The 25,872-nt window shown below is 43.8% G+C and overlaps 1 protein-coding gene and 1 non-coding gene across 2 annotated transcripts in view; both read right to left on the reverse strand.

The window, feature by feature from the left end:
• Positions 1–19,870, reverse strand: part of HS1BP3 (HCLS1 binding protein 3) — a 53,522-nt gene extending 33,652 nt beyond the window's left edge. Inside the window, exons 1-4 of the mRNA XM_042803603.1 lie at positions 19,676–19,870; positions 14,403–14,568; positions 5,175–5,382; positions 1,979–2,201 (exon numbers count right to left, since the gene is read on the reverse strand). Of these exons, the coding sequence (XP_042659537.1) occupies positions 1,979–2,201; positions 5,175–5,382; positions 14,403–14,568; positions 19,676–19,716 (638 nt within the window). The 5' untranslated portion in view covers positions 19,717–19,870. The remainder of the gene's footprint in view (positions 1–1,978; positions 2,202–5,174; positions 5,383–14,402; positions 14,569–19,675) is intronic.
• Positions 19,871–19,956: 86 nt separating this feature from the next.
• Positions 19,957–20,038, reverse strand: TRNAS-AGA. The gene has a single exon. It is a non-coding gene; the product is annotated as a tRNA-Ser (tRNA).
• Positions 20,039–25,872: the final 5,834 nt, after the last annotated feature.

Raw genomic sequence — 25,872 nt, forward strand, 5'->3', positions numbered from 1 at the left:
TAAGCTCCTGCCTTTGGCCTCTTACCTAGACACCTGTTACTAGATGGCATAAAGCTGGGACATGATGCTTATGTCCAGTGTGATCTCCATTCATGTGAATTCAAAATATCTTCCATGGAAGCAGGGTGAGTTACAGGAGAATAGAGAAAATGGAAAATCAGATTCAGGATTCTCATTTCCACTTTCATGTTCCTGCCTTGACACTGTACATGTGAGATTTACAAGAATAATAATAAATACATATGGGGATTTTTTTTTTAGAGACAACCAACCATTGGTTTAGAGTGAAAAACATCTGACTGCATAAAATGTCATGCTGCAGCTCTGTACCAGTAAAGACCATACTTCTTATATAAATTAAGTTATTCTGAGTCAGTAAAAAATCTGTTCTTGAAAGGAATGAAAGCAATAAACTAAATGAGGATTAAACACCATATCTTGTCATCCTTCAATGCATTAAAAGACCAAAATAATCAAGACTTTCAAATGCTATGTCAAACTGGGCAGAGCAGAAAAGCAAACTTCTTGCTTGTTTTGGCACAGCAAGTTCTTTATAGCTTCTACTTGTTTTAAGTTAGAAAATACAACACTGCATTTACTAACCCAATAGATCATTTTCCTACCCAAAAAAGGATAGCTTCTTTTGTAAACTCACCAGCTAAGGACCATTTTGTGGGAAGTACTGTTTTATCTAACTTTTCATTGTAAATAGTTATTTAGCTTTTTTAAACTCTTCTTCAACAAAAGAGTAATTTTAATGCTGGGTAATTAAGCATGTGCTTTGTCAAAAGAATAATATTTAAAGTTTTCTGGTGCTATGTAAAGGATTAAATACTTCAAGTAAAAAGGACGATATCGGGACATCAACAATTACACATGATTATAATAGCAGGAGCAAAGTCCAAACTGCGCTTCCAGTATTAATCACTGTAGTTGACCTAACTTAGTGTGGGAGACTCCAGCTTAGAGCCTGAAGTGAATGATCCCTTTGGGAATGATTCAGGGTAACTGGGAGACACCAGCAGAGGGCTCTGGCTTGTTACTAGCAGTTACTGCCTATTGCTATAAAGAAGCATTTTGAAAGCACTGTCTGGGTCCAAGACAAAGAACAAAGGACAAAGTAGTGGCTGGTGACTGTGGGCGGCTGAAACAATTCAGTTGTGTCAGTCAGTGCTTACTGAGGATCAAGAACAGCTAAGCCTTTTCTACTTGGGCATCAAAAGCCCGAGAGACTCTAAAAGAAGTAGTCACTACTCATGATCCCAGCCACTGAGAAACTAAATTTGTTTCCAGGCTTCAGTAGTTAGAAATGCTTTTTAGAATTAAGTGAGAAATTCCATTTTGAAGTGAAGAAAATAGCTGTCTGAAAATTAATGGACAGGTACGCAAACCCAGATACTAACACCAATAGGCTTTGATTCAATTATTGTTTCTCAAACAGTTACTGCTTATGCCTTAGCAGCATTTAGCATGTGACACCATCAGATAAGGGAAGAAGGAAAGAAAAGTCTATCTGTGAACATCATGACTGAAATGTTGGCTCTTTTGGTCTTTATGCTGCTATAACTTTACCTCCTTGTAGACACAAGTGAGCTCAAAAGCAGTTCCAGACAGTCTAACCACCAGTGTACTCCAGAACAGCACATCCAATGGACCCTGGTTGCTTTATGTTTTGTGGTGGGACCCTGTAGCATCCAATAAAGTGCCCGATGTAGCTGAGACTGTTATCAAGGCATTCACAATGTGCCTCTGTCAGCCGGATTTTCTGAGGAATGCACTAGAGAGGCGCTACAAAGTCTCTTCCCTCTACTGAGGTACCTCTTTCATGAACTGCAGAGGCCTTGTCTCCTCTGTGAAATTCAGCTGAATGTGGTCAATCTTATAAAATGTTGGGATGAGGGGACAGTGATATAGAACAGCCGTATTTATTTAGAAAACTAGGCTAAAAAACAAAAAACAAAGGCACTACCAGCCATACCTGATTATACCAAGAGGGTCTAAATCTTCTTCCTCTTCTTCCTCCTCTTGCTTTTCTTTTTTATCTCCTTCTTTGGCACTTTCCAATGATGAAAGCTGTGAGATTAAGTCAGGTGTCTTCTCCTCCTTGAAAAAATCCAGTGCCTCATTTTCTTCGTCTTCTTTCTCCTTGTCATCAGGAACGTTTTTACTCTTGAAGTCAATGGCACTAGTAGATTTTGTTCCTGCAAAATACGAGTGCAAAACTGAGTACACAGGATAACAATTATGCTTCATTTAATACCTTGTACTTGTTCCTGATGGTTTTGTTTGGGGAATGGACAGATCAGCTTTTGTGAAACTCTTTCAACAAGCACATGGGTTGGGGCAATCCCAAGCACAAATTCAGGCTGGGAGGAGAATGAATTGAAAACAGCCCTGAGAAGTTCTTAGGGGTGTTGGTTGACAAGAAGCTCAACCATGACTCAGCAACGTGCACTCGCAGCCCGGAAAGCCAGTCGTACCCCAGGCTGCATCCAGAGAAGCGTGGCCAGCAGATCAAGGGAGGTGATTCTCCTCCTCTACTCTGCTCTCATGAGACCCACATGCAGTGCCATGCCCAGCTCTGGGGTCCTCAGCATAAGAAGGACATAAGCCTGATGGAGCAGGTTCAGAGGAGGCCATAAAGATGATCAGGGGGCTGGAGCACCTCCCTTTTGGGGACAGGCTGAAAGAGTTGGGGTTGTTCAGCCTGGAGGAGAGAAGACTCCTGGGACACCTTATAGCAGCTTTCCAGTACCTAAAAGGGGCCTACAAGAAAGCTGGAGAGGGATTTTTTACAAGGGCATGTAAAGGTAACAGCTTTAAACTGAAAGAGGCTAGATTTAGGTTAGATATAAGAAAGAAATTTGTCACTATGAGAGTGGTGAGACACTGGCACAGGTCACCCAAAGAAGTTGTGGCTGCCCCCCTCCCTGGAAGTGTTCAAGGCCAGGTTGCACGGGGCTTTGAGCAACCTGGTCTAGTGGAAGGTGTCCCTGCCCATGCAGTTGGAACTAGATGATCTTTAAAGTCTCTTCCAACCCAAACCATTCTGTGATTCTATGATTGCTGCCTGTCCCTTGTATCCACTGATGTACCCTTATGTGTCTACTCTGTTTACTAATCTAAAGCAGTAAAGTAGAGAAACACAGAGGAAATGATCTTTATCTGAGACATAGCAGCACATGTCTAATCTGCTTATTTATGTTCTTTCTATAGTCAATAGAAACAATGGAATTTTCACGTGGTGATTCATGCCATCCAGATAAAGTTGTCAGAGGCTGTAAATACTCTGCTTAGATGTAGGTAGCTAACTTTCACACAGCTAGTTGAGGTAAAGTTCCCTTTCTGTTATTAACTTAATTCATTTAGGCTAAAATTAGAGCACTGGAGAGCACGAAAAATTTTCCACAGCAGCTCTTCAATTTACACTCAGAAACAAAGCCTGAAATTTTAACTACCTTCAGTATGAAAGATCCATCCAATTGAGCAAATTCATCAACTGAAACATGCACTTTGATCAAGACTTCTCACCACACTTGTTATATGCAAAGTCCAGGAGAGTGAGGAGAGAGCTGTGGAGTCTCTGGATGTTCAGGAAACAAATTTCAAATAATGAGGCTAGTGAAAACTATGATGGATAAAATTAATAGTTTCATCCTTTTGACTATTAAAGCAACATGGCACAGGAGACTCACCTCATCCAGCCTTTCATGCTTGGATCTGCCAAATCACCCAGGGCAGACTTAATTGACTACATGTGGGTGTCTACACTGAGCAAGTGGTCTTATGCTCCCCTTATAGGCAAGAGAGTTCTGGCTGGGGTAGACAACAAACGTTAGGATGCAGCTTATCTTACTCTCTCTAGTCATCTGTGTTTTACTATGTTGATTCTCCCTAAACTCCCCTGAATATATTGACTACGTCTCCAGCATCTGTAAGGAACGTGTACACAACTAGCTTGAGGATCTGCAGTGTGTGTACTGAGTTCCACCTAGTTTGGTAGAGTGAGATTTGTATTATTCTAAGGCAGTTTTTGATGAACAGGTCACATTACTTGCACCCAATCTGTTCACAGTATGAAGACAGACCAGACTAATTCAGCTGTAGTCACATGCACCATGGTTAAGTTAATCAGCATGCAAAGGTTAATCAACATGAATTCTGAATTCTCCATGCAAGGGGTTTACTTTCAAGAGAACACTGCCAGGGAAAAAAAGAAAAAAACAAAAAAACACAAACAAAAACTCTGAAACCTTATTAGCAAAAGGATTTTGCCAAATATTATGCAATTTTGCCCCCTTTGACTTTAGGAAGCTGTCAGTCTCACAGAACTTCTAATCTGGCCACACTTGACACTTTTGCAAAATCGGCTGTTCACACATGGTGACTTGCTAGCACCTTGGAACTTCACTTCCTTAAAACTAACGCTATGCTGAGAATCCTGCACAACACCAGGCTGGAGTACTCCCTGCTCAGCAGCTCTCAGCTGAATTAAGAGCAGAGAGCCCATCTGTTCCATTCATTCAGTGACTCCCTGCTATGCCCAAGGAACATAAAAAAGGAACTATATGAATCACTGGAAGAGGCAACAAGAGCTGGACATGAGGCTAAGGAAAATACAAAATAAATTAAAAAAAAAAAAAAAAAAAAAAGAGGCCAGAGAACAGGCTTAACTAATAAAGAATCTGTCTTTTATTCAAATCTTTTTCAGAGTCAATAATTTGCATTAGGACCCTCTTCAGCAAGGCCTAGCAATTTTATTAGGAATGAAAAACAGACAAAATGTGGAACAGTTGATCAATAAGGAACACCCTGCACTGTCCCTTTAGGGTTCATCTCTCCACTGACAATAATATATGATTATTTAGCCTTCTAAACTTACATGTTCTGAATCACAGCTTAGGTATATGCCTAAGGTAAATGAGATACAGTGGGACAGATAGCTTCAAAGCAAGCATTGTGGTATCAACACTTCTGAATGAGGCATGTGTCCACTAAGAGGAGGGGAAAACACTAGCAAACATGACTATGCACCACTGTAGATGCACAAGAGGATACTTTCAGTGACAGCCTTTATTCTGGCATTCTCTAGTTTCTGACTACCTGAGTCAAGAACTTAATAATGCTTTTACCAAGCACATTCATGGGAGAGGGAACACAAATATTTTAGTTACCTAAAAATTCCAGTAACTCAGGACTCGTTGCTAAATTCTCATCCTTTGAGATGAATTTCATGATATCATTGAACATAGCTCTTCGTTCACAGATGTCAGACTCTCCCACGAAAATAACTTTTCTAGGCAGGAGCGGAAGAGAAGTCTGTGGATATCGTGCCGCCAACCTCTGGTAGAGCTCCTCTATCTCACTGTACTTCTTGGAAACCTGCAATGAAACATGCTGCCTGGGTAAGTTCCTCTACAGGGGAGACATGAGCAGCAAAGCAGCAGTTTAGGCACTAACCCTGGAAACTGAAGTGGAAAAACATGTATCACCAAGGAGCTTTACATAGTAAAAGCCCATTATCTACACAGTGAATCTCCAAGCATTGCTGCTGGTCTTCTAATTCTGATATTAAAATCTGCTCTCTAATGGAATTGAAGTTGATTGTCAGATACCCAGCGTCCATTTGTCCGACTTGTCAACTAATGAAATACTGGGAAGGTAACTGCTCCAGATACTTTGACAGCAAAAATCCTTGTCCACTAAAAATGAGCTATACAATGCCCAGCCCTGGGAGTTGGGAGGGAAGAAAAGCCCAGCCAGGTGAGTATCTGATGGAGAAAGCAGTCCAACACTTTTCACCATTGAGCCAGAAGACCCACTTCTCAGCCTTGGCGGGCTTCAGTGCCCTTCTGGCTGTTCAAGGCCAAAAAACTGACATTGCCCTGCAAAGCACCTAATAGAGAAACCGAAGGGCAAAGACCTCAGCTGACCCCTGACTATTCAGTTTATTCATGAGAAAATAAAACCCAACAACTTGGCCATGGCCTACAGGTTCACATACTGGGAGAAGATGCCAACAGCGACTGGAGTCATTCCTTCTGCAGACAAAGACAGGAAGCCTGAGGAAAAATCAGGCCCAAGATATTACAAGGAAAGCAATAACCATGGCAATGCTGGTTAGAAATGGTGTGGCTTCTATGTCACATTAAGTTTTGAATTCAATACCTTAAAAAAATCAACACACAAAAACCACATACAAACAAAATGCTAGCTCTAAGTGACATTACAGGCGCAATGGAGAGTGACTGTCATGTCATAACCTATGAATGCGTTTCAATGAACAGAGAGTTACATTTAAAAAAACCAATCCAAATAACTAGTGTTAGTGGAGTGTGTATGGCACAGATCTTCCAATAGGGTCCAGCTCTTATTCTCTTGTAACACGTTTGTGAACTCTAGTGGAGCAAATCCTAATTAATACTGCAACATAAAAGATGGAGAAACTCAAGCATCACATCTTGGAATGGAAGAAGGCAAAGTTCTTCCACCAACCAGTGATTAAGTCAACCCAACAAAAAGCATAGAAGTAGAAGGGAAATGAGTTATAGATTAACCCAGAATCCATAAACTGCATCTATACTTGCAAATTAAACAGTATCAGGCATATTCCCAGGCACTGGAACCTGACAGTGTCTATTAGGAACCTTATAGTGTCTACTGGAACCTGACAATGTCTGGCACAGTTTTGACTCTGGGCAGCTACTACTCCCCCAGATAAATTTTCAGCCCAAGATTTAGCCTGGTGCAGAGACCACACAGTGGCCAGTTTGGGTACCGATGCCCACTGCAGATGGTAAGGAAGTTTCAAATTATGGATGCAGACAGATTGTGCTAGCTGCTTTCCAGGCCAGAGAACAGGTCTTGACATTAATAGACACACCTCGACTAGTTCACTAAATTAGATGTAGGCATAAAGAGCAATAATCACCTTAACTTTCATGCTCCCCTGCCCTTTGCAGTAATTATCAACAAAGCTAACCGATTTGAAAAATATTTGCATTTCAGCTGTACAATGTTCACTATGGGTTCAGTGTCCAGTCACAAAAGGCAAGCAGATCTATAAGAAATATCTGAAGCACAAAACCAAACCTGAGACAACAGAGGAATGAAAAACAAGTATTTTAGACTTGTCTCCTGTAAGCAATGCAGGTAAGTGTGAGCAGCAATGTGCTCCACATGCAGGATCTGACATGTAATTCAGCAGCCAAGCACTAAAGTGATAGCAATAAAGAGATGTTCCCAGAATAAGAGAATCTTCCCTTTGAAAGATACTCCAAAGAAAAGAAAGCAGTCCTGAAATTTCTGAATTGCTGTACATGTCTAGTTTACTAGGTCCCAACAGCACTCTGAACTGGGTATGATACCAGAGCCCATCACAAAAATACTAGGTAAGCACAAATGTAAGTGCAGTGAGGAATTAATTGGTACTTTTCCAAAAGAATAAAGGATATTAGCCTCCACCCTCCAAAAAGAAAAAAAAAAAAAAATCAAGTCTAATTTGTGAAAAATGTTTAACATCTAATAAATTTCAATAACAATTACAAAATTAATGTCTGAAAGCATTACAAGACAGCAGCCAATCAACAAGACTATGTCACAACAGCTTTAAAATACTCAAAAAGTAACACTGAACTGAGACATACAAGCTTATTTCTTTCCCCACTTAATTTTCATTCCTCCTCTATCAAACTCTAAATTATTCATAAATCTCAATTTATGTCTAATTACACCATTGAAGCTAAAGTAGATGCACACCCTCGCATCCTATCACTAATTGAGCCTTTGTGAATCTGCGTGGGCTCTGAACAACAACACCAACCATAACACACGACACAGCATACAAAGTGTGATAACACCGTATCCAAAGCATACTAATATGCTCCCCAAAAGCCTGCAGCACACCATGCAAGCTAACATCCAACAGTGCGAGGATGCCCTCTGCTGGGATAACCTACCACACAGGCAAGATGTTAAACCTCCAGCCTAAACCATTCCCCACTTACCTAAGACAAAAGCTGGCCCCTGCGAGCCCCTGCCAACCAAGCCTCTTCATCTGCTGTCCCTCTGCCTCAAACTCTGGCAGACACCAGCTCCTCTGCATCTTTCCTCAACACTACTGCCATCTTTACCTTGGGTTTGGTGCTGGAAATGCAGCAGTAAGTCTGGCTGAATCCAACACCCTCAGACAGATGCATTTAGAATCACAGAATGGTTTGGGTGGAAGGGATCTTTAAAGATCCACTCCCCCTGCCATGGGCAGGGACACCTTCCACTAGACCAGGTTGCTCAAAGCTCCATCCAGCCTGGCCTTGAACCTTTCCAGGGATGGGGCAGCCACAGCTTCTCTGGGCAACCTGTTCCAGCGCCTCACCACCCTCATAATAAAAGATTTATGCCTTATGTCTAAGCAATATTTACCTTATTTCAGTTTAAAACTGTTGCCTCTTGTCCTGTCACTATAGGCCCTGGTAGAAACTCTCTCTCCATCTTTCTTGTATGTCCTCTTTACATATTGAAAAGCCACAGTGAGGTCTCCCTGGAGCCTTCTCGTCTCCAGGCTGAACAATGCCAACTCTCAGCCTTTCTTCAAAGCAGAGGTGTTCCAGCACTATGACCATTTCCATGCCCCTCCTCTGGACCCGCTCCAACAGGTCCATGTCTTTCTCCTACTGGGGACCCCAGAGCTGGATGCAGCAGCACAAAGGCAACGCAGTGGCCTTACAAAGCCCCGGCCAGGTCTCACAGAGTGTATTTTCTCAGGCTGAGACCCACACATCATGCAGAACATTCTTACGCCTTTCCAGTAAGGAAGCACTGCTCTGCTATGGCAATTTTGGACTCTTTCAGTTTGACGTGCTCTGACAATTTTCCAGGAGAAAGGCGTACCAGCATGTGATAAAATTAAATCTTGTTTTTCATGGTTACCACTCACAACCCTCTGAAAATAGCTGATGGATCCTATGACCCAAAATATCAGGATAAAAAAAAAAATGCTGCTCTAAAACCCATTTTATCAATCCTATTAAGTAAACAAAGTCCCATTTGATTAGTATTCAAATATTTTTCTCTGCTGCCTGTAATTCTTCTAAGTCTTGATCCTTCAATTATCTTCCCCCCCTCCATGCCTCTAACTGAACTCTGTGAATACTGTGGAGCTAAAACCTTACCACCTGGAAGTCAGCCTGAGTGCATGCACTTCAAGATGTTCTGTCAAGTCACAATATCAAAGGCTCAATTTACTTCACTTCAAAAGAGTTAATCATGCAAATACAGCAAAGCATGTGCATATTTGCCAAGTTAAGACCTTATTTGCCTGTAACAATTAAAATCCAACATAGAACTTGGAGACAGGGATGGATATTTTTTTTTGTACCAGGAACAAATAAGTTGAATATGATCAAATATAGTTAGAAGGTTAAAAAAAAACACCAGGAAGTTCAAAGTGAAAGTCTGAAGTTTGCTGCTAATCCCTCACATCTCATGCATGTGCCTTGCCCCCTTCTTCACAAGAACATCTATGAGACACACACAGAACGCCTGTAGGATACGAGCCCAGGACTCTCAGATGTGCGTAGGAGAACTGGATCCCACTCCGTATTAATGGGATTTAATGCCTCATTTCCCTTTAATGTCCCATTTCTGACCTCAAACTTGTCTTCATATGCTTTTGTACCTACTGTAAAGATTTCAACAAAATGAAGATCTCAGACCTAAATCAAGCCCTTTGGCCATCCAATGCGCGCTAGTGAAGAGCACTCTTGATTTTATAGTATTTCATGAAAAACACATGGCTACTGTGACTTTCTTTTTTACAAAGCTCACTTATTTACGCTGTCAGAAAACGGAGATACAGCAGCATTGTCCTTTAAAACAATCATTATCTTTGGATACAGGAATCAAAACCATCTCTTCTCACAGAAAGCCCAAACCAAACTTTCACTTGTACACTCCCAATTCAAGCCATACCAGAATTAATGTTGCTCGGTGACCTCGTGGGTATGCATTATGGTAGATTTTAATTACATGACCACATGCTGTTCTCCCCATCTGTTTTGCCCAGCAGAAGAGCAAGCACTCTAACACTTCTTTTTAATCAACATGAATTCTTAACTGCTCTTGAACCTATTGCTACATTGAGCAGCGACCTTTTCCCCCCCTCTCAAGTCAGATGTTATAATGTGAAGGAATTTATCTTTACAACACACCTGTATGGTCAGGAAATAGCAACTCCAACGCACAGATTTTAAGGCCTACAGAAAGAAGGCCAACATATGCAAACAGGCAACGATGAAAACATAGATGAATACACACCCACATACTTACACTCTCTCATTTTATGAGAGGAAGACAGTTCTATAGTAAATTCCTCCCAAAAACGTGCTCTGCCAGTTAAACATCAGTAGTTATTTGTTCAACTTTGAAAAAGAAAGAACTTGACTAACAAATGTAACCTGTAAAAAAGAAGCAATCAAACTGGGTGCAGATAAAAAGAGAAGGCACTATAGGCTGGGTGGATTTTTAATAAGGCTGAGAAGAGAGAAGTTAATTGCTAAAGAAGGTAAGGTGTGGCTAGAAAAAAAATGCATTTAAGAAAAATAAAGCCTTTTCTCCATAAGAAGAAAATGACAGATCTACAGTAATTAAGTATCACCTTTGTAGCAGGACCTCTGATGCACTACCAAAGACAAAACCAATTTCACTCTTTCAATAGGGCAAGAGTATTCTGACCTTTGAAAGAAATGCAGTTGACTTCCCTCAATTACCAAATACAACCTCAAGATAAAGCAGTTCTACAACCCATTTGTCCTATTTTACAAATGGCATTTTTTAAATTAAAATATCCCTCCAGTTTCTAAGAATTTAGATCTGAAAGTCATCACAGAAACAAATTTCTTCTGTTAATGCTTCACAAACGTTTCTATTAGAAACACTGTGATACTGATTTTGCATAGTCCTATTGAAGCTGGGGAACAGGGAACTCTGGATTGCTTAGACCCAGAGTAAAGGCTAGTAACTCCAGAGGTCAGATCTGAAGTATCTTTTTGATGTTCATCTGGTTTTGGTCATAGGACCCTAACATATTTCAATCAGTTGTGGTCTAAATCACAGCCCAGAGATTACAGCTAGCTTAGAGGACGCTTTTGTCCGGATCACCACCATTTTCCAGAGTATTCAGAGAAACTATTTGAGCAGTAAATGCTGCTCAGTCACACTGATGACTGCAGTTGCTCACAGGCAAATGCGCAGAAAGCCAGTTTCGCTGCTGCCACCTAGGGCATGAGAGTGTGGAAGGCAGCCTCTTCAAGTGAAAACAGATGGAAGAACGGCTAGACAAAGAAAATCAGTTTAGCTGTTATTTCAGGGAAAGAAAGAGAGAAAGGAGGAGGAAGAAGAAGAAAGACAAAGGGTCTCAAAACGCAGACCTGGCTCCAGAGGTATACAAAATTGGATTAACATATCCAGAATCAATGAAAATCCTACCATGCCCACCCATCTTCTCTAATCTACCTGTCATGTCAGCACTGTGACACTGGGTCCTTCCTCCAGCCTCTCAAATTTGATAATTTCAACAGCAAAAAAAATGTTTCCTCTCCCAGACTGCTCCCATACTTGGGAAGGCAGAACAGGCACACAGCTGTTTCTTTTTCCTCCTTCAGATGTCTCATCTCACTCTGCCTTGCGATACAAATTTGATGTGTTAGATATGCTGCCCAATGTAACCTCATTCTCTGCTGTTCCTCAGCCACCTGGTTCTCTTACACTTCACCTGCAAATTCTCTGAGCAAGGGTCATGGTTCATGTCTGTGCTGGTACAACATCCAGCAGAACAGGGCACTACACGGACACTGTGGGTGCAACTCACCTCACCTGGCAGCCACAGGGTTGGTACTTGCATCCAGGTTAAGACAACTTCCCACATCCAAGTGTCTCAGCTCTCCTGACAGTCAGATACAGTCCCTACATTTTGGCAAGGTGCGACTGAAACTCAACTCCCCTGAACACAGGCAGCTAGTGGTACGTTGGATGGTATGCTGTATCTGACTGCACTCTGTTCCAGGGCAGTGCCAAAGCCTTTCTGTCTTGTGTCACATCTGCCAGCCCTGTGCAGACACCTAGGATAACTTGGGGTTTCTCAAATGGTACCAGCCGTGTATGTTACGCAAAGTGGATTCCCCCACACCACAGATGCTCGGCTACATTCTTCTCAATAGTACTGCACTGACTGGGATAGGAGCTTAGAAATCCGCAGAAAATGCAGACATCTAATCATAGAGAGCAGATTGTTCTGTCTAAAGACAGGCATCTCATGCCATTGGAGATGCTTTGGGGTATCCAAGGGGCTTGTGCAGGGCAGGCAAATATCACACAGAACCTGTGGGAGACCCACAACCTTCTGAAGGCTAGGCGGAAAATCTCAGGGCTCCTCCAGTGGTATAGACAGTGAGTTGTGTGCAATTCAATTGAGCCTCAAGCATTATGGCTTGGAGTTGAAGCCCCCTGCCCCAGCTGTCTAAAATGCAGAATGCCTTCCCTTTACGGTCAAAAAAGTGAGGCATTTCTAGAGGATGCGTCACCTCATTTCCCTTCTCTCCATTGACCATAAAAGCAGGGACAAACTCAGATTAAAATATCCAACTGAGTGAGAGGTAAATTAGAACAGGTGAATCCCTCTGCTCCTTCCAGTAATACATACAGAAAAGACTCATCGGAATGAATCGATGAAAAGCATCCATCCTCCAACCTCGCACCTCACAGCTTTAAATTACTCTCACACACTAAACTATATAATACATCAGACTTAGTCAACTGAAAAAAATGTATCTGATGAGATAAATGTTAGTTCCATCAGACTACACCAGTTTTCGTCTTCATGAAGAATGAAAAGTCAGGCCTGACCAGAGAAGAAATCAGAAAGGTTCATTTCACTTGAGAAGAGCAACTGAGTGCTGAAAATCCTCCAAAAGAGAGAGAGCATGAGAACATACAATCTCAGCAAGCAGGGGGGCCACAGTAGAAAGTCTGTTTCTCCTCTTTATAGACAAGCTGATTTTATCTACTTTTCCTTAAGTGAAGCAAAATTTTAAATGACAATAGCCCAGCTTAACACCTCAAGTTTTGTCCCTTTCCTGTGCAGAGGTGAAGAAAAAACCCAATTCCACATTCCCTTATCTGCCCATGTCCGGCCCTTCCCCTGTCCTAAAACAAACTTTAATGGGGCTGTGCAACTTGCAGGCTCAAGAAACAGGTGAAAATTAGTACTAAATAACAAAACCCCCAAATATGCATTTTTAGCCAGGATCAGCTCTTCAGCTGACATTACAGAGCAGTCACATGACTCTGGCACACAGAAGGAAACACTGCCTACATTGCTGCTTTTACCATAAAGTAAAGTTACATTTAGCATAAGGAGTGCAATAAATATGAGATCACCTCACCATGCATTGTTTCACAACACTGACAAATGTGGCTTTATCTGCAAATCAGACTGTGTAAATATCCATTTATCAGCTATCTTCCGCAGAGTGTGACTTACACTAGGACTGTCTACCAGGTAACCACACACACACTGACCTTACAGTTATTCCCAAAACATCTGAAAAGAACCGATGTTCACCGTGTGCAACAGGGTGCATCCCCTTAGAGTCCTTCTGTAGTAAATGGGCAGAGAAACGCACTTCTTAGGAGTGGTTCAGCAGACAGCTAAAGCATATAAAATGAAATGTACCCTAACTGCACCTTTTCCCATCAACTGAATAGACAGTCCCAGGTGAGACAGCTCAAGTGGATGTGCACATGCTATTGATGACTTAAAACAGATTAAATGAATCTCATGTGCTATGTTTTCAAACCTTTACTCTGTAGGTATCATGAAAAAGACAATCCAACTCCAGAATGTTTTATATGGACACTTCCCTGTAAAACTCTCCTCCTAAAGATTTTGAAAACCATGTCAAAGCTAATAGATCAAGACTAATAGGTCAAGGCTAACCGACTGCAACGTTAATACCTCCCATTGTCCCATGACTCTCTCTCCATTTAAATAAACTATTATATATTTATTTCACATTTATGTACCAAGTCCCAGTGCTGATATATATATCAGAGAAACTAATTTTGTTGCAGGACTTATAAAAATCTTAATTGGTTTCTATTTGTTGACCCATAATGCAACGTGCCTTAAAGGCAACAACAAACAGTCATTGTTGCTTTGGGCTCCTGGAATAAAAAGTTCAATTTTGTATAATATTCCTATTGCAGAAATGGTACAGACTGTGTTACCCTACCACAGACTCTGACCTATGGAGGCTGTGATGACAAAGTATCAGCTACATCAATACCAAAATAATCAAAGCTGATTAATAAAGTGAGCACTAGCACGGCACTGATTAAACATTTACCATAAATTGAACTACATCTTCAGGCTTGTGCTTTGCTGATTTGAAGGCAGCCAGTCGGGTAACAACGACAATGTGATACTCTACATGGCCAGACATCATCTTCCCATGGATTTCCCGGTATTCCGGCACTGACAAATCCAGCCCCGTGTGCGTATTCTGAATTTGCCTAGGGAAGAAAATACACGCAGAGTTCAGGCATTGGCACAAAAACTTTTAACTGACCATCTCCAAGGATCCAGTTCGAAGCTCAAGAAAGTCAGTGCAAAGACTCCCATTTCAACAGGACACCAGACAGATCCTAACCCAACACCGTCCCTACTCTGCAGCAATAAATATGTGGACATGGTCTGCTTCTGTGTCTATCCCAAACCACCTGCCACTGGCCACAAAATGCCAGGAACACAGCATTTCTGGGAACAGAAGATGGGGATTAATTCAGAACAGGACTTCACTCACAGGAGGTGAACGTGCTGTCCCTACCCAGCAGGGCAGATGAGAAGATCCCATCATCCCTCATCATGTCTTGTTTTGAAGCAAAGGTCTGTTCACTACAATTCACATCAAGCCCTACCTATCTCTTTTTTGCCTTAGGACATCCCCAGGAATGGTGGAGATGATAGCTGAAAGGGGCCACAAAAGGAAGAAGGAGCTTGCTGGAGTGCAGGGACAACTTTAGGTTTGTTAAGAGCAAACCAGGGAACTAGATTAAAGCCTGGAATACAAAAAGAAGTTGCTGGAGCAGACTGCTGGGCCAACCACACAGTTTCCATCCATGAAGGCCCTTGAGGAAAATTAGACAAATGCCTATCAGGACTGAGGAACTTAAAGGAGTACATGATCTCTTGGAGCTGCCTTCTGGTTTTGACTATCTGATCGACAGTCTTGGTGCCAAACAGCAAAAAGGGTATGCTAGCCAAAGTATCTCAGCTTTCCCACAGAAAACAAAACCACCTGTCCTTTTATAACTAGTTAAAGAACCACAGTTAACCTCTGAGAGTCGCCAAGTCAGAATCACCCATGGCTCCTCTTGGAGGAAAATGCAACAAGGGAGCTGCTCCTGTAGTTTACTCAACACATTTTTTTCCCCTGACAGTTTCAGATCCACTGAACCATGGCATTACCTTCCCCCTCCGATTCCCACCCAAGGAATTATTTACCACATTTTAGCAAGAGGAATGCTAGGATCATATTACAATGCTCACACATCAAGAGTAAGACCAAGAAGCTGCTGCTGGGGCACAAGAGAATAATACATTTACCAAAATAAACAGTCTGTTTCAATAGACTGGAAACCAAACCTGGTCACAAATCCTTTCCCCAAAGTTACCCCTATGCCAGGCCACAGCACACTACTGCTGTCGCTGGAACAGAGTATTCTGCCAGAATCAGAAAGAAGTTTATCATCCAGAGCACTGAATACTCTCTGAACACACCTCTGAGTGCATCCTTCCTATGTGTGAGTGAATGTTTTTCAATGAAATCAGAAGGGACTGTTTAAAAAAAGGCAATTTTCTTTTCATTAAGCATTTTTTCTGCTTTTTTTTTTTTTTTTTTTGTTTAACCTGTGGGGAATGTCGAGTCCCAACCTTCCTTGAACTTCCTGTGGATTGCAGAGGTGTCTTGTGGAATTCTTGCATCTTTCTTTAGGAAGTGTAGATTTATTAACACAGGTGCCTTTCACCAAAAGATACATGAGGTGTACCAACTTAGAATACACTTTAAAGAGGCTTAAAGAATATAGTTTCAAACCAAGTTTCAAAAGACTCCTCTAATCATGTCAAAGCTTGACCAGTTCCTTTGAAACCTGAGTTTTCTCAAGAAGGCAACCTCTGAATCTCCAATGCAAAACTGAAGAAAAAGCTTTTTAAAGAGAGTATCTTGAAAGTTCTCCATAAATTGGACAGGAACAAACAAGGGCACAGGCCCAATTTTGTATTCAATCCACTTTACAAGCCATTTTTAAAACATTAGGGCTTTAACAGCTCTACCGTCGCCAACATTTTATACTAGGTACCTAAACGCCATTCTGTTTGCTCTGATTCTATTCTCATTTTCTGACAGTCAAGGACTGGACTTGACACTATCAGACAAAATTTTGTTCACAGTTACATGTTGTTCAGATCTAAACACAGAATCAATAGTGCTTATGTATAAATGCAGAGGTGCCTGGCTTTCACACAGCAGTCTGTCGTACCTGTAAGTCAGTCATTATCTGGAGTGCTGTCTCCTTCAGTGGCAGCCAAAATGCTGATTCAAAGGACACCTGCCAGGAAAATCAGGTGGATCTGGATATTTTTAGACTATACCTGAAGCAGAGGAAATTCTCTCCAGATGTGTAGTCACTCAAACGTTGTGACTACAGCTATGACAGCAAAAAGGTCTTTCGGATGGTACTCAGGAGTGACTTCTGTTAACACAGCCAGCGAGTAAAAATGACAAATTAACCTGCTTTTCACCTCTGATGTAAATAAAAGGAAAAACCACCAGTAAACCAGCCTTCCTGAATGGCCTTATTTAGCTTAAAACACCATCCAGGTACAGATGTTCTGAGATGACACAACAATTTCACTGTAAGAGCTGCTGCATCAAAAGTTCTAAAAATGTCATGAAGTTAGTAAGTACCTTATCTACAGCCACGGTTTTTCTTTTGAAGTTGTTAGGAGTCTAAGTTAAAATGACTGTAATGGAAAGCAATTAGAGGAAGTGGGAATAGGTACATTTTTGTTTGTTTGCTTTAGGCCCTGTGATGATTTTCATTATCATTTCTTACAGGAAACCTATCTCTATTATCTCTTCCATAGCAAAAGATTTCTGTGTTTTTTTAAAATATAAAAATTATTCTAAACAAATAGAAATCAGCAAGGAGGCTGAGACAGATACAGCATAGCATTCAAAGTGCACATTAGTTCTCATAATGCCTTAGTTTCAAAATAAGCAACCCCAGTGTATTAATTAATTCAATACTGTTATTGTCATTCAAAGGGAAGCAGCACCTACAAATCCCAAAACAGAATATAGTTTCATTGCATGTTCGACATCAAACACAATTAGTTTTACACTAGTGGCTTTAAAAAAGAAGCAAAAGGAGAAAGCTGGTTGTTTAAATTGGAGACACAGGTTTATTGCTTATACTCATTTAAATCTAGTTTGTGCATCTCAGTTATGCTTTTCTCTACAATACAGACAGTTCAGGGGAGACTTGGGCACACGGTTAGCTTTCCTAACATGAATCACTTCACCTGAATACAGTGAGACCATTCATTCCACTAACACTGTGCTTGCACAATCAGATCATGCAGGATTGGCACGGGATAGAGGAAGGGGAGATGACAGAGGTCAACTGTACAGAACAGTTCCACAGTTCACAGAAGAGCCACAGTTTTTCATTCCTGTCTTTTGATTTGCTATAATATAGATGCTAATGTTTTGTACTTTAATTAATCTGCTTTCTGTGCTGAAAGGCCAAAATGGGAGAGGGGGGAAATTAGCCATTGCAAGCAAGAAAACTAAGTAAGCGATATAAGTGCTGTAACCAGGGAAACTTTATTCCAGTGTCTGTGTGGCCAGGAGAGTGGACTCTGCACTTTCTGCCTTGATAAAGTCAGCCCTGTCAGCAGCTCCAACTACCTCTGCCCAAAGAGGACTGAACTGTGACAGCCCAGGTCATAGTAAAAGGAGAAAAAACCTGTATAATTAGTTTATTCATTAAGTGAAGGCAAAATATCAGACACAAATCAGTCAGCCAACATTTTAATTTCTCTATAGTCTAACTACAGGTATACAGATTATTATTTATTTATATTACCACAGCAACTAGGAATCCTATTCCCAAAACCAGTATGTATAAAAAGTGAAAAAGGTCACAAGTATACAGCTATCTTCTCTCACAAGCTAGAAAATATATTCATTCACTAAAGCCTTAGTCCCACACATACATATATATCCAATTTATCACTGAAATCATTCCAATATCAGTGGGACAATTTGCAAGCGCTAAAGTCTGTTGACTGTAAAATAAATCCAGGTGTTCAGATTTCCAAGGCTAAACCTAATATAAAGTCAGTCCTACAAAACAAGTATGTGAGTTAAGATATGTTTGAAGGATCAAGGCCACTGCTTCAAAGGAAGCCAGGCCCTAATACAGCGAAATATTTAAGGATTAAAATAATGGCTTTGAAGTTAATGCGATTGAAATAGTTGCTACTTATGTCCCAGGAGATAGGTGCAAGAGTCAGGACCTTGCTGAATCAACACTTCTGTTTCTCGTGTCACATCTGATAGGGAACTGCTTTCATGTGGTCTCAAATATCTTGCGGGGGTAAAAAAAAAAAAAAAAAAAAAAAAAAAAAAAGAAAAGAAAAGAAGTATCTCTATCATTTCTCTATAAAGATTGCCATAAGCATTTTTTTCTTAAGGCATTCCTCTTGAGGGTTCATTCACTACATCTAGGAAAATCCAGGTTTTAAAAATGCTATACAACTGAAAACAGCATCTCTGCACCCACCTAGGGCATGGTTTCAAGAAGGCAGGAAAACAGAATAAACTTATTTTGTTCATTGCTGGCCTAACTTCAAGCCAGCTGTGCTCCCTGCGGCCTGGCGGACGCCAGGGACGGGGGTCAGCCAAAAGCACGGGCGACACCACGCCTCCGAGATGCCGGTGGACACTGCAGGACGAACTTTAATTCCTTCTGACCCACCTCGAATTACTGACAAGGAAAAGAGCCTTCCGGAGGGTGGGAGCGCACGCTGTGTCAACGGCAAACGGAAACGACCCTAAGTTACCACGGGAGGGAAGGACCAAACGGGCGGTGTCACACAGGGATCTCTCCCCGTTCCGAAATGCCAAAAAAAAACTCGAGGAACCGCATATATCCGAAGTGTCCCGGGGGGCAAATCCACGCACCAGCAACCCGCCGCCCACCACGGCCTCGCCTCAGCGTCTCCCCAGCAACCGCCGCCCCCTCAGCTCCGCCACCTCGCTCAGCCTCCCCTCAACGCCCGACCCGGCGCCGCCCTGAGGCGCCGATCGCCCTTTCCCCTTCCCTTCCCCATCCCCTTCCCCTTCCCATCCCCATCCCCTTCCCCATCCCCTTCCCCATTTCCTTCCCCTTCCCCGGGCGGCGCCCGCCACCGGCCCTGCAGGGAGGGCTGCGCGGGCCCAGCCCCGCGAAGCGAAAGCGATGGCGGGCGGCGCCGCGGCGGCAGGGCCCGTAACGGCTGGCGGAGTTGCGGCGGGGGTCGCTGCTCTCTGCTTCTCCCCCGCCCCGGTACCTGGTGGTGACCAGCACGGCGGGCGCCGCGCTGTGCTGCATGGCGCTGGGAAGCGGCGCCGCTCCGGATGGGCGCCGGCCGGAGAGGGGGAGGCTGCGCCCGGCCGTCACGGGGTCCCGCCTTCCTTCCCTCGGGCTTCCAGTGGCCGCCGCGCCGGATGTGCGCCGGCGGGCAGCTTTGGTGCAGAGTGATCGCTGGGAAGAGCGGGTGGAGGGCAAAAAAAACCGTCCGAACTGGGGGAAGACAAAAAAAAAAAAATAACCAAAAAACATGACTCATATCGTAGTCGGCAGGATTCGAACCTGCGCGGGGAGACCCCAATGGATTTCTAGTCCATCGCCTTAACCACTCGGCCACGACTACACCGACGAGGCGCTCTCTTGGCACGGAGCTCCACTAACGCGGCCGCCGCGCTCGCGCCTCGCCGCTTCCCGCGCGTTTCCCCGGTGGCACCCGGGCGCCCTGCTCTGAGGTGGGAGCAGCTCACACCCCTCCGTCTGCCGCAAAACAACCGGCACGGTGCTGCTCGGGGGGGCTAGCGATAATAAAAAGCGGCCCTCGGCCCTCCGGCGGGGCCGAGAGTACGCGCGGGCGCAGGGCGCTGCAACCCCCCGCGGCCCTGCCCTCAGGGGGGGCTGTTGGCTCCAACCTTCATTTTGGAAAGAAGGCAGCGAGCAGCTGCTCCCTCTGCTGCCCCTGCCCGGCACCCACAGCTAGCCTGAGAAGCCCGGCTTCGTTTTCAACGCTTCTAGGGGCACCTGGGTGCTTTTTATTCTTAGTGCTTCTCCGCACGGGTGTGCAGATCTTCTGCGGGGGAAGCACAGAGAAACAGGAACTTTTCTGCTGTCTGCTGCTCACGCCTCACTGTCGCAGCAGAAACCTAAGGAGGTGCTGGGGAATATTAAAAAAACCGACAGAAACCAGGTGCTGCCGCTGCATCACTGCAGCCGCCCACTGAACAGGCTCCGCACCCCGCATGGGTAAGCAGCAGGGTCCAGGGGTGCCCCCAAACAAAGAGAGGCCCCTAAAAGAGGACCTGCTGGGCGGATGGGGGCTTTTCATCCTGGGAAGAAACAGGTGGAGGAGTTGGGGATGTGACAAACGGCAGTAAAAATCAAGGGATTCAAAGGTCACAGATACAGAATGATCTTTTGCTGCTTCTAGTGAAACAAGTCTGGATCATGAAACTCATGAGTCAAAACAAAAAAGGGAGACTTCGTAAGTGGAGTTCCTTCCTAAATCCTGGTTGTTTTCTGTTCCTGGCTATTGCCGCTGGAAACCTTTTGTTAAGCAGAGCGTAAATACCACCACAGGGCCACAGCCTTCCTGGCACAGGAGTCGTGGTTGCCAGAAGTGCTGCAAGCCACTGGAAAATGCCTTTGAGCTGTGAATCGTTCTCACGTGGCCTCTGAGGGGTTAAAAAGCTCTGGGCTGGAGTTCCTGGAAGCAAAAGTATATCCTAAATAGTTATCTGTCTAAATGTATTACTTCTCTAATGGCATTTTTATCCCCAGTTGGCTTCCCAGATAATCCAGTTTATTCAGATAGTAACAAGGAGTAAGCAGCTGGCAGCTTGCCACCTGAGACAGCAAAAATAGAGCAGGACCTGAGCTGCAAGCTCCCACTGAGGCAGTGCTTGTCACCCTCGAGTGGTGTCCATCCAAACATCACCGAGTGCCTGTGACGATGCTTCAAAACTGGGGCTTTTCTCCCCAAAGAGAAGTGTCTGCTCAGCCTCAGTATGCTGCTGGGTTCTGTCTTTGACCTGGAGAGGTTCTGTGCACTATGGCGGTATGCTCATGAAAATGTCCAGGTGCTGCCTACTTGATAATCAGTGAGTCTCATCATATGTGGCATTTTTATAACTTCGCAGCCCATATCATCAAAAGGATCATGTAGTTGGAAAATAAAACAGATGCTTCAGTGTTGCTAACCTCTGAAGTTGTGGAAAGAATCAATTGACTTACCAAAGAGGTTAGGGTAGGGTCTTTCATCAGGTGGTGACTGCAAAGAATGAATCTCGGCATAAAAGGTGCACAAAAATCAAACCTGACTGAAGAAAACTGTAATATGCAGATAGAGCTGTCTGCTGGAGCTGAGCAACAATCTTGCCTTTTTCACTAGTGACCTCCCAGGATATTTGGAGTTTGATTCCCATGTTGCTTCGGATACTATATTAAAAATTTCTTCCATTGGACCCCCTTTTTTTTTTTTTTTTTTTCTGGAAGAAAAGAGCACATTGATGAGGGTTGGTCAGATCCCTCACCCAGGCCATCAGGCACAGTGGCACTGGGACTCGTTAGTGTAGCTGATCGCCATCTGGAAACCTGCAGGAGAAGGCTTATGGGAGAATGTGAAGCGAACCTGAGAACCAATACCAGTAACAGTCATCACTACTAAAGTTATGATTTCCTACCAATATCTGGGTCACCCTCAGCTGTTCCTCCAACCTTCATGGGTCTCCCTTGCCTCAGTCCAGCCGTATATGTGCGAAGGAAAGGGGAAGAAACTCTCTGAAGTTTCAGGGCTCTTTTCTTTGGGACTGCTGCCTTTTTTCCTGCCTCCTAACTCTCCAGTGCTGACTGGCTTGGTAGGTTGCTTGATTTATTTTTATCCATTCTTTTTTTATTTTTTTCCTTCCTTTCTGGATGCTCATCAAACTGAATTGACATTCATGCAGTCAGTATTCAGTAGCCTAAATTAGGCATAACTGCAGCATCTCTGTAACAAAACTGTAACAAGACTATTAATGAATTTGCTTATAATAACTGATCATATACAATCCCATATTTTTTTACTGCAGCTACGTGTGGTACTGTGTTAGAGCCTCAGTGGTCTCTGACTAGATAAGGCAAGGTCAAAGATGACTGCTCCGAGTGAAAGAAGATGCTCAAAGAAAAGGAGGCCAGTCTGATTTCAGCCAACGGCCTCTAGAAAGTGAAGGAAAAGAATGAATGGGAAACAAGTAATTAAGCTCAGTAGGTGGATAAAGGGTCTTAATTTGCGTTGAGCATTGTGTATGAGCATTGGTCAGTGCCCATATAAGAGGAGCTCTTGCTGACAGATGGTATCATCCTGAAAACCTAAAGTAGTAGCCCCCAGAACACAGGGGGAATGGAGAGGCCAGGTTTTAAACAAATAATTTAAGGAGAGACACATAAAACCTTTATAACTGGTATAGCCATTTCATGAGTCAAGTGGCTCTTTCAGTTTTCATCATCATCAAAAATCTTTTAGCTGTCATTATTTCACTGAAATAAAAGGAAAATGTGATTAGTCAGAACTCAAAACTCAGACACCTAGTGTAGGTAAATTCCAACTGCAATACAGTATCCTTATAAATCTCATGATCTGGGGGACACCTTGTGAATATTTGGGTTCGGTGATTTGACTTCTGCTGATTTGGGAGCACTCGCTGTGTAATCACTTGATGGTCTGTGCCCTGAACTGATTTCCATGGGATAAAACCCTTCTTGTCACTGTGAAGCAGTTTAAGTTTCCACTCTGTCTAGTGGGTTATCACTTTGTGCTATGAAACAAGCTCTATCTTGCCTCAGAGCAACTGTGTCCAGCACCGGCAGGGCTCTCTCAGAGCAGAGGGCTCCTGGAGTGGCTGGTAAGCGAGCTGACAGAGTCATTTTTTCCCACCTTTTCACTAAATGGTGAAACTAAAAATGGTTTCTGCTCTCCTTCCACAGTACCTATCTGCTCTTCCACCTGCTGACTGCATATGCAGGAGCAGGTCCTGCAGGTGTTTTCTTCAACACAAGGAGAAGCGCTGAGAGGCCGTGTCGTGGGGAAGGGGTCGGGATGTTTCCCTGAGCTCCATGCCTGAGCTCTTATCCAAGGCGTCCCACGAGGCGTGTGTCCCCCGCGAGGCTGCACTGCCCCCGTATCAAACCTCAGCCCTGCAGGGTCACAGGGCAAGAAGACCCTGCTTTGAATCACCTTCCAAAGCCCTGCTCCCAGACACTCAGCACGGGCCCATGGTGTGTAGCTATTCCAGACCCAATGCCTCGGACACCCAGGTGAGGGTGACTTCTGCTCAGTGAGAGCAAGCATCAGCTGTGTTTGCCTCTGGACTAATACTTCTGTCCACTAGAGAGCACTCAAATACAACCTATAGACCAGGGATGGGTTGCTGGTGCTAACTGCTGTCCCCAGCTGTGTCTTGCCCTTCGGAAGTCATCTGCCCAGCTCCTGTCTGGCACCGTTCCCTTGCACAGGCAAACCCACTCACTCCAGTCTAACCCTCAGCTCATGCTCAAAACCTGACTCTGGAACCAGTTACACTGGGATTTTCTACAGATCTGAAGCCAGACATTGATATGACCGTGTTTCCAGTTTGGGCTGATGTTTGCATTTACTTTTTATACACAGTTTTACTCCCAATAGCTAAAGAGCCTTTCACTGAGACATAGCCCAGAGGAGTTTTCTCAGCCACCTGCCTCATCATGAAGAGGGCTGTAGGGGACCAAGTGGGAGTGGGATGAAAATGGGGGAGAAGAAAGAAATGCTAAAGGTTAGAAATCAGGAGCCTACAGCTCCTGTTCTCGGTGACCTCTCCCTGTGTTAGCACAGGGATTTTCTGCCAGAAAATAGATTATTCTCCATCTACCAGCCTGAGGCAGGACAGGCAAGGAAATACAGGGAAAAGAGATGAAGGTGCAACAGCCGTCTCCCTCCCTAGTGCTCAGAAAGGGGCACAAACATTAGCTTTCCTTTGCCAGACGTGACTCAAAAGCTCTCCCCTTGGCCCTCCCTGTGGCAACCTAAAAAATGTGTGAAAGAAGTTTGAAGGGACTTGGGCAAGCTCAGATGGCTTGGGGACTGATAGGTGGCTGCAAAGCCAGGTCCTCTGCAGAGTTTATGGTCCGATGCCTGTGAGATAACTGAAAACCTGGTCCTGGCCTCCTCGGGGAACAGCTTGGTGCCAGTTGGGGACCCATTTGGTGAGCAGGCAATGGGAAACACTTGCGGCAAGGAGTGCATTGGAGGGCAGCTGTAGCGGAGATCCCAGATCTGAGAGGTGAAGGGGATGGTCCCCCCTGTCCCTTCAGCCCTGGCTGGGACACAGAAAAAACAGGTTTGCACCAGGTAACGTTTCGCCGCATGTGCTGGAGGCCTGCCCACCAGCCATCTTCTGCAGGTCCTAGGTTCCCACAAAGAGTTAAAGCAAGGAAGAAGAACCTCCCAAAGCCTGTGGTTTGTGGCCAGGGTCTGTTCATTCAGTTCGATGCAAAAGGACTGCAGCCCTACAGTTTAATTCCTCTCTGTTCCCCACGAGGGCACGGGGGGGGTGGGCATCCCCATCAGGGCTGGGGTGTGACCCCATGAAGTCATCCCAGGGTCACGTCTGTTTCCCCCCATATACTGAGCAGGGACCAGCTCCCGCAGCACCGCATCCCTGCCCGGGTGTGATTCTTGGCAGCTCGTGGATTTGCTTTTCATCTCCCCTAGGACAGCAGGCGAACAACCGTGAGTTTATAAGCCCCGAGAGAATTGTTCACCAATTTTTGAGTCCTTGGAAGGGGACTCTGCTTGTAATCATGGCAGGATTAGAAGAAATCAGAGCCTTGCTTAGGGTATAGTAAATAAAATGGGGAGAAGAAAAGCAAGGGCAGGGGCACATATTTAAAAACAAAATAAATTATCTATGAAAACACAGTTTAAAAGCTGAACATGAAACTTTTTTCAGCCTTGATACATATTGGGAGAAATACAATATTATTTAATTACTGAAAAAGGCTGCACTAGGGTAATAGGATTCCGGTGAGATGACCAGTCACTTTATCACTCCTACCACTATTTGTTTTCAGATAACAATTACAAAACCCAGATGTGAACTACTAGGAGATGTTATATTATGACTGGGTTTCTCTGTGAGTTTCAAAGGTAGCCGAAATGGTAGATTTAAAGTTCACTCTTGTCCATATGATGTGGTAAGGTTGTTGATAGCCTGTCAAGGCAGTCTTTTAATCTACACACCTCCTAAACTCAGGATAAATTTATGCTGGGGAGAAGGGAAGAGAGTTACATAGCTGTTCTTCATTATGCCTCATGCTTCCTCCCGCCGCCTTTAAACAGTTAACCTGTAATATGATGAGCCACATGTCAGGAGTAATCTAGTAGAAACCATAGGTAATCCCTGTCGAAAGATAAACCTGGCTCTTGACCTGCTGTAGCCCTCAAATTAA

Source organism: Tyto alba, unplaced genomic scaffold (genome assembly GCF_018691265.1).
Source record: "Tyto alba isolate M040663 unplaced genomic scaffold, T.alba_DEE_v4.0 Super-Scaffold_40, whole genome shotgun sequence".
NCBI classification, from domain to species: domain Eukaryota; kingdom Metazoa; phylum Chordata; class Aves; order Strigiformes; family Tytonidae; genus Tyto; species Tyto alba.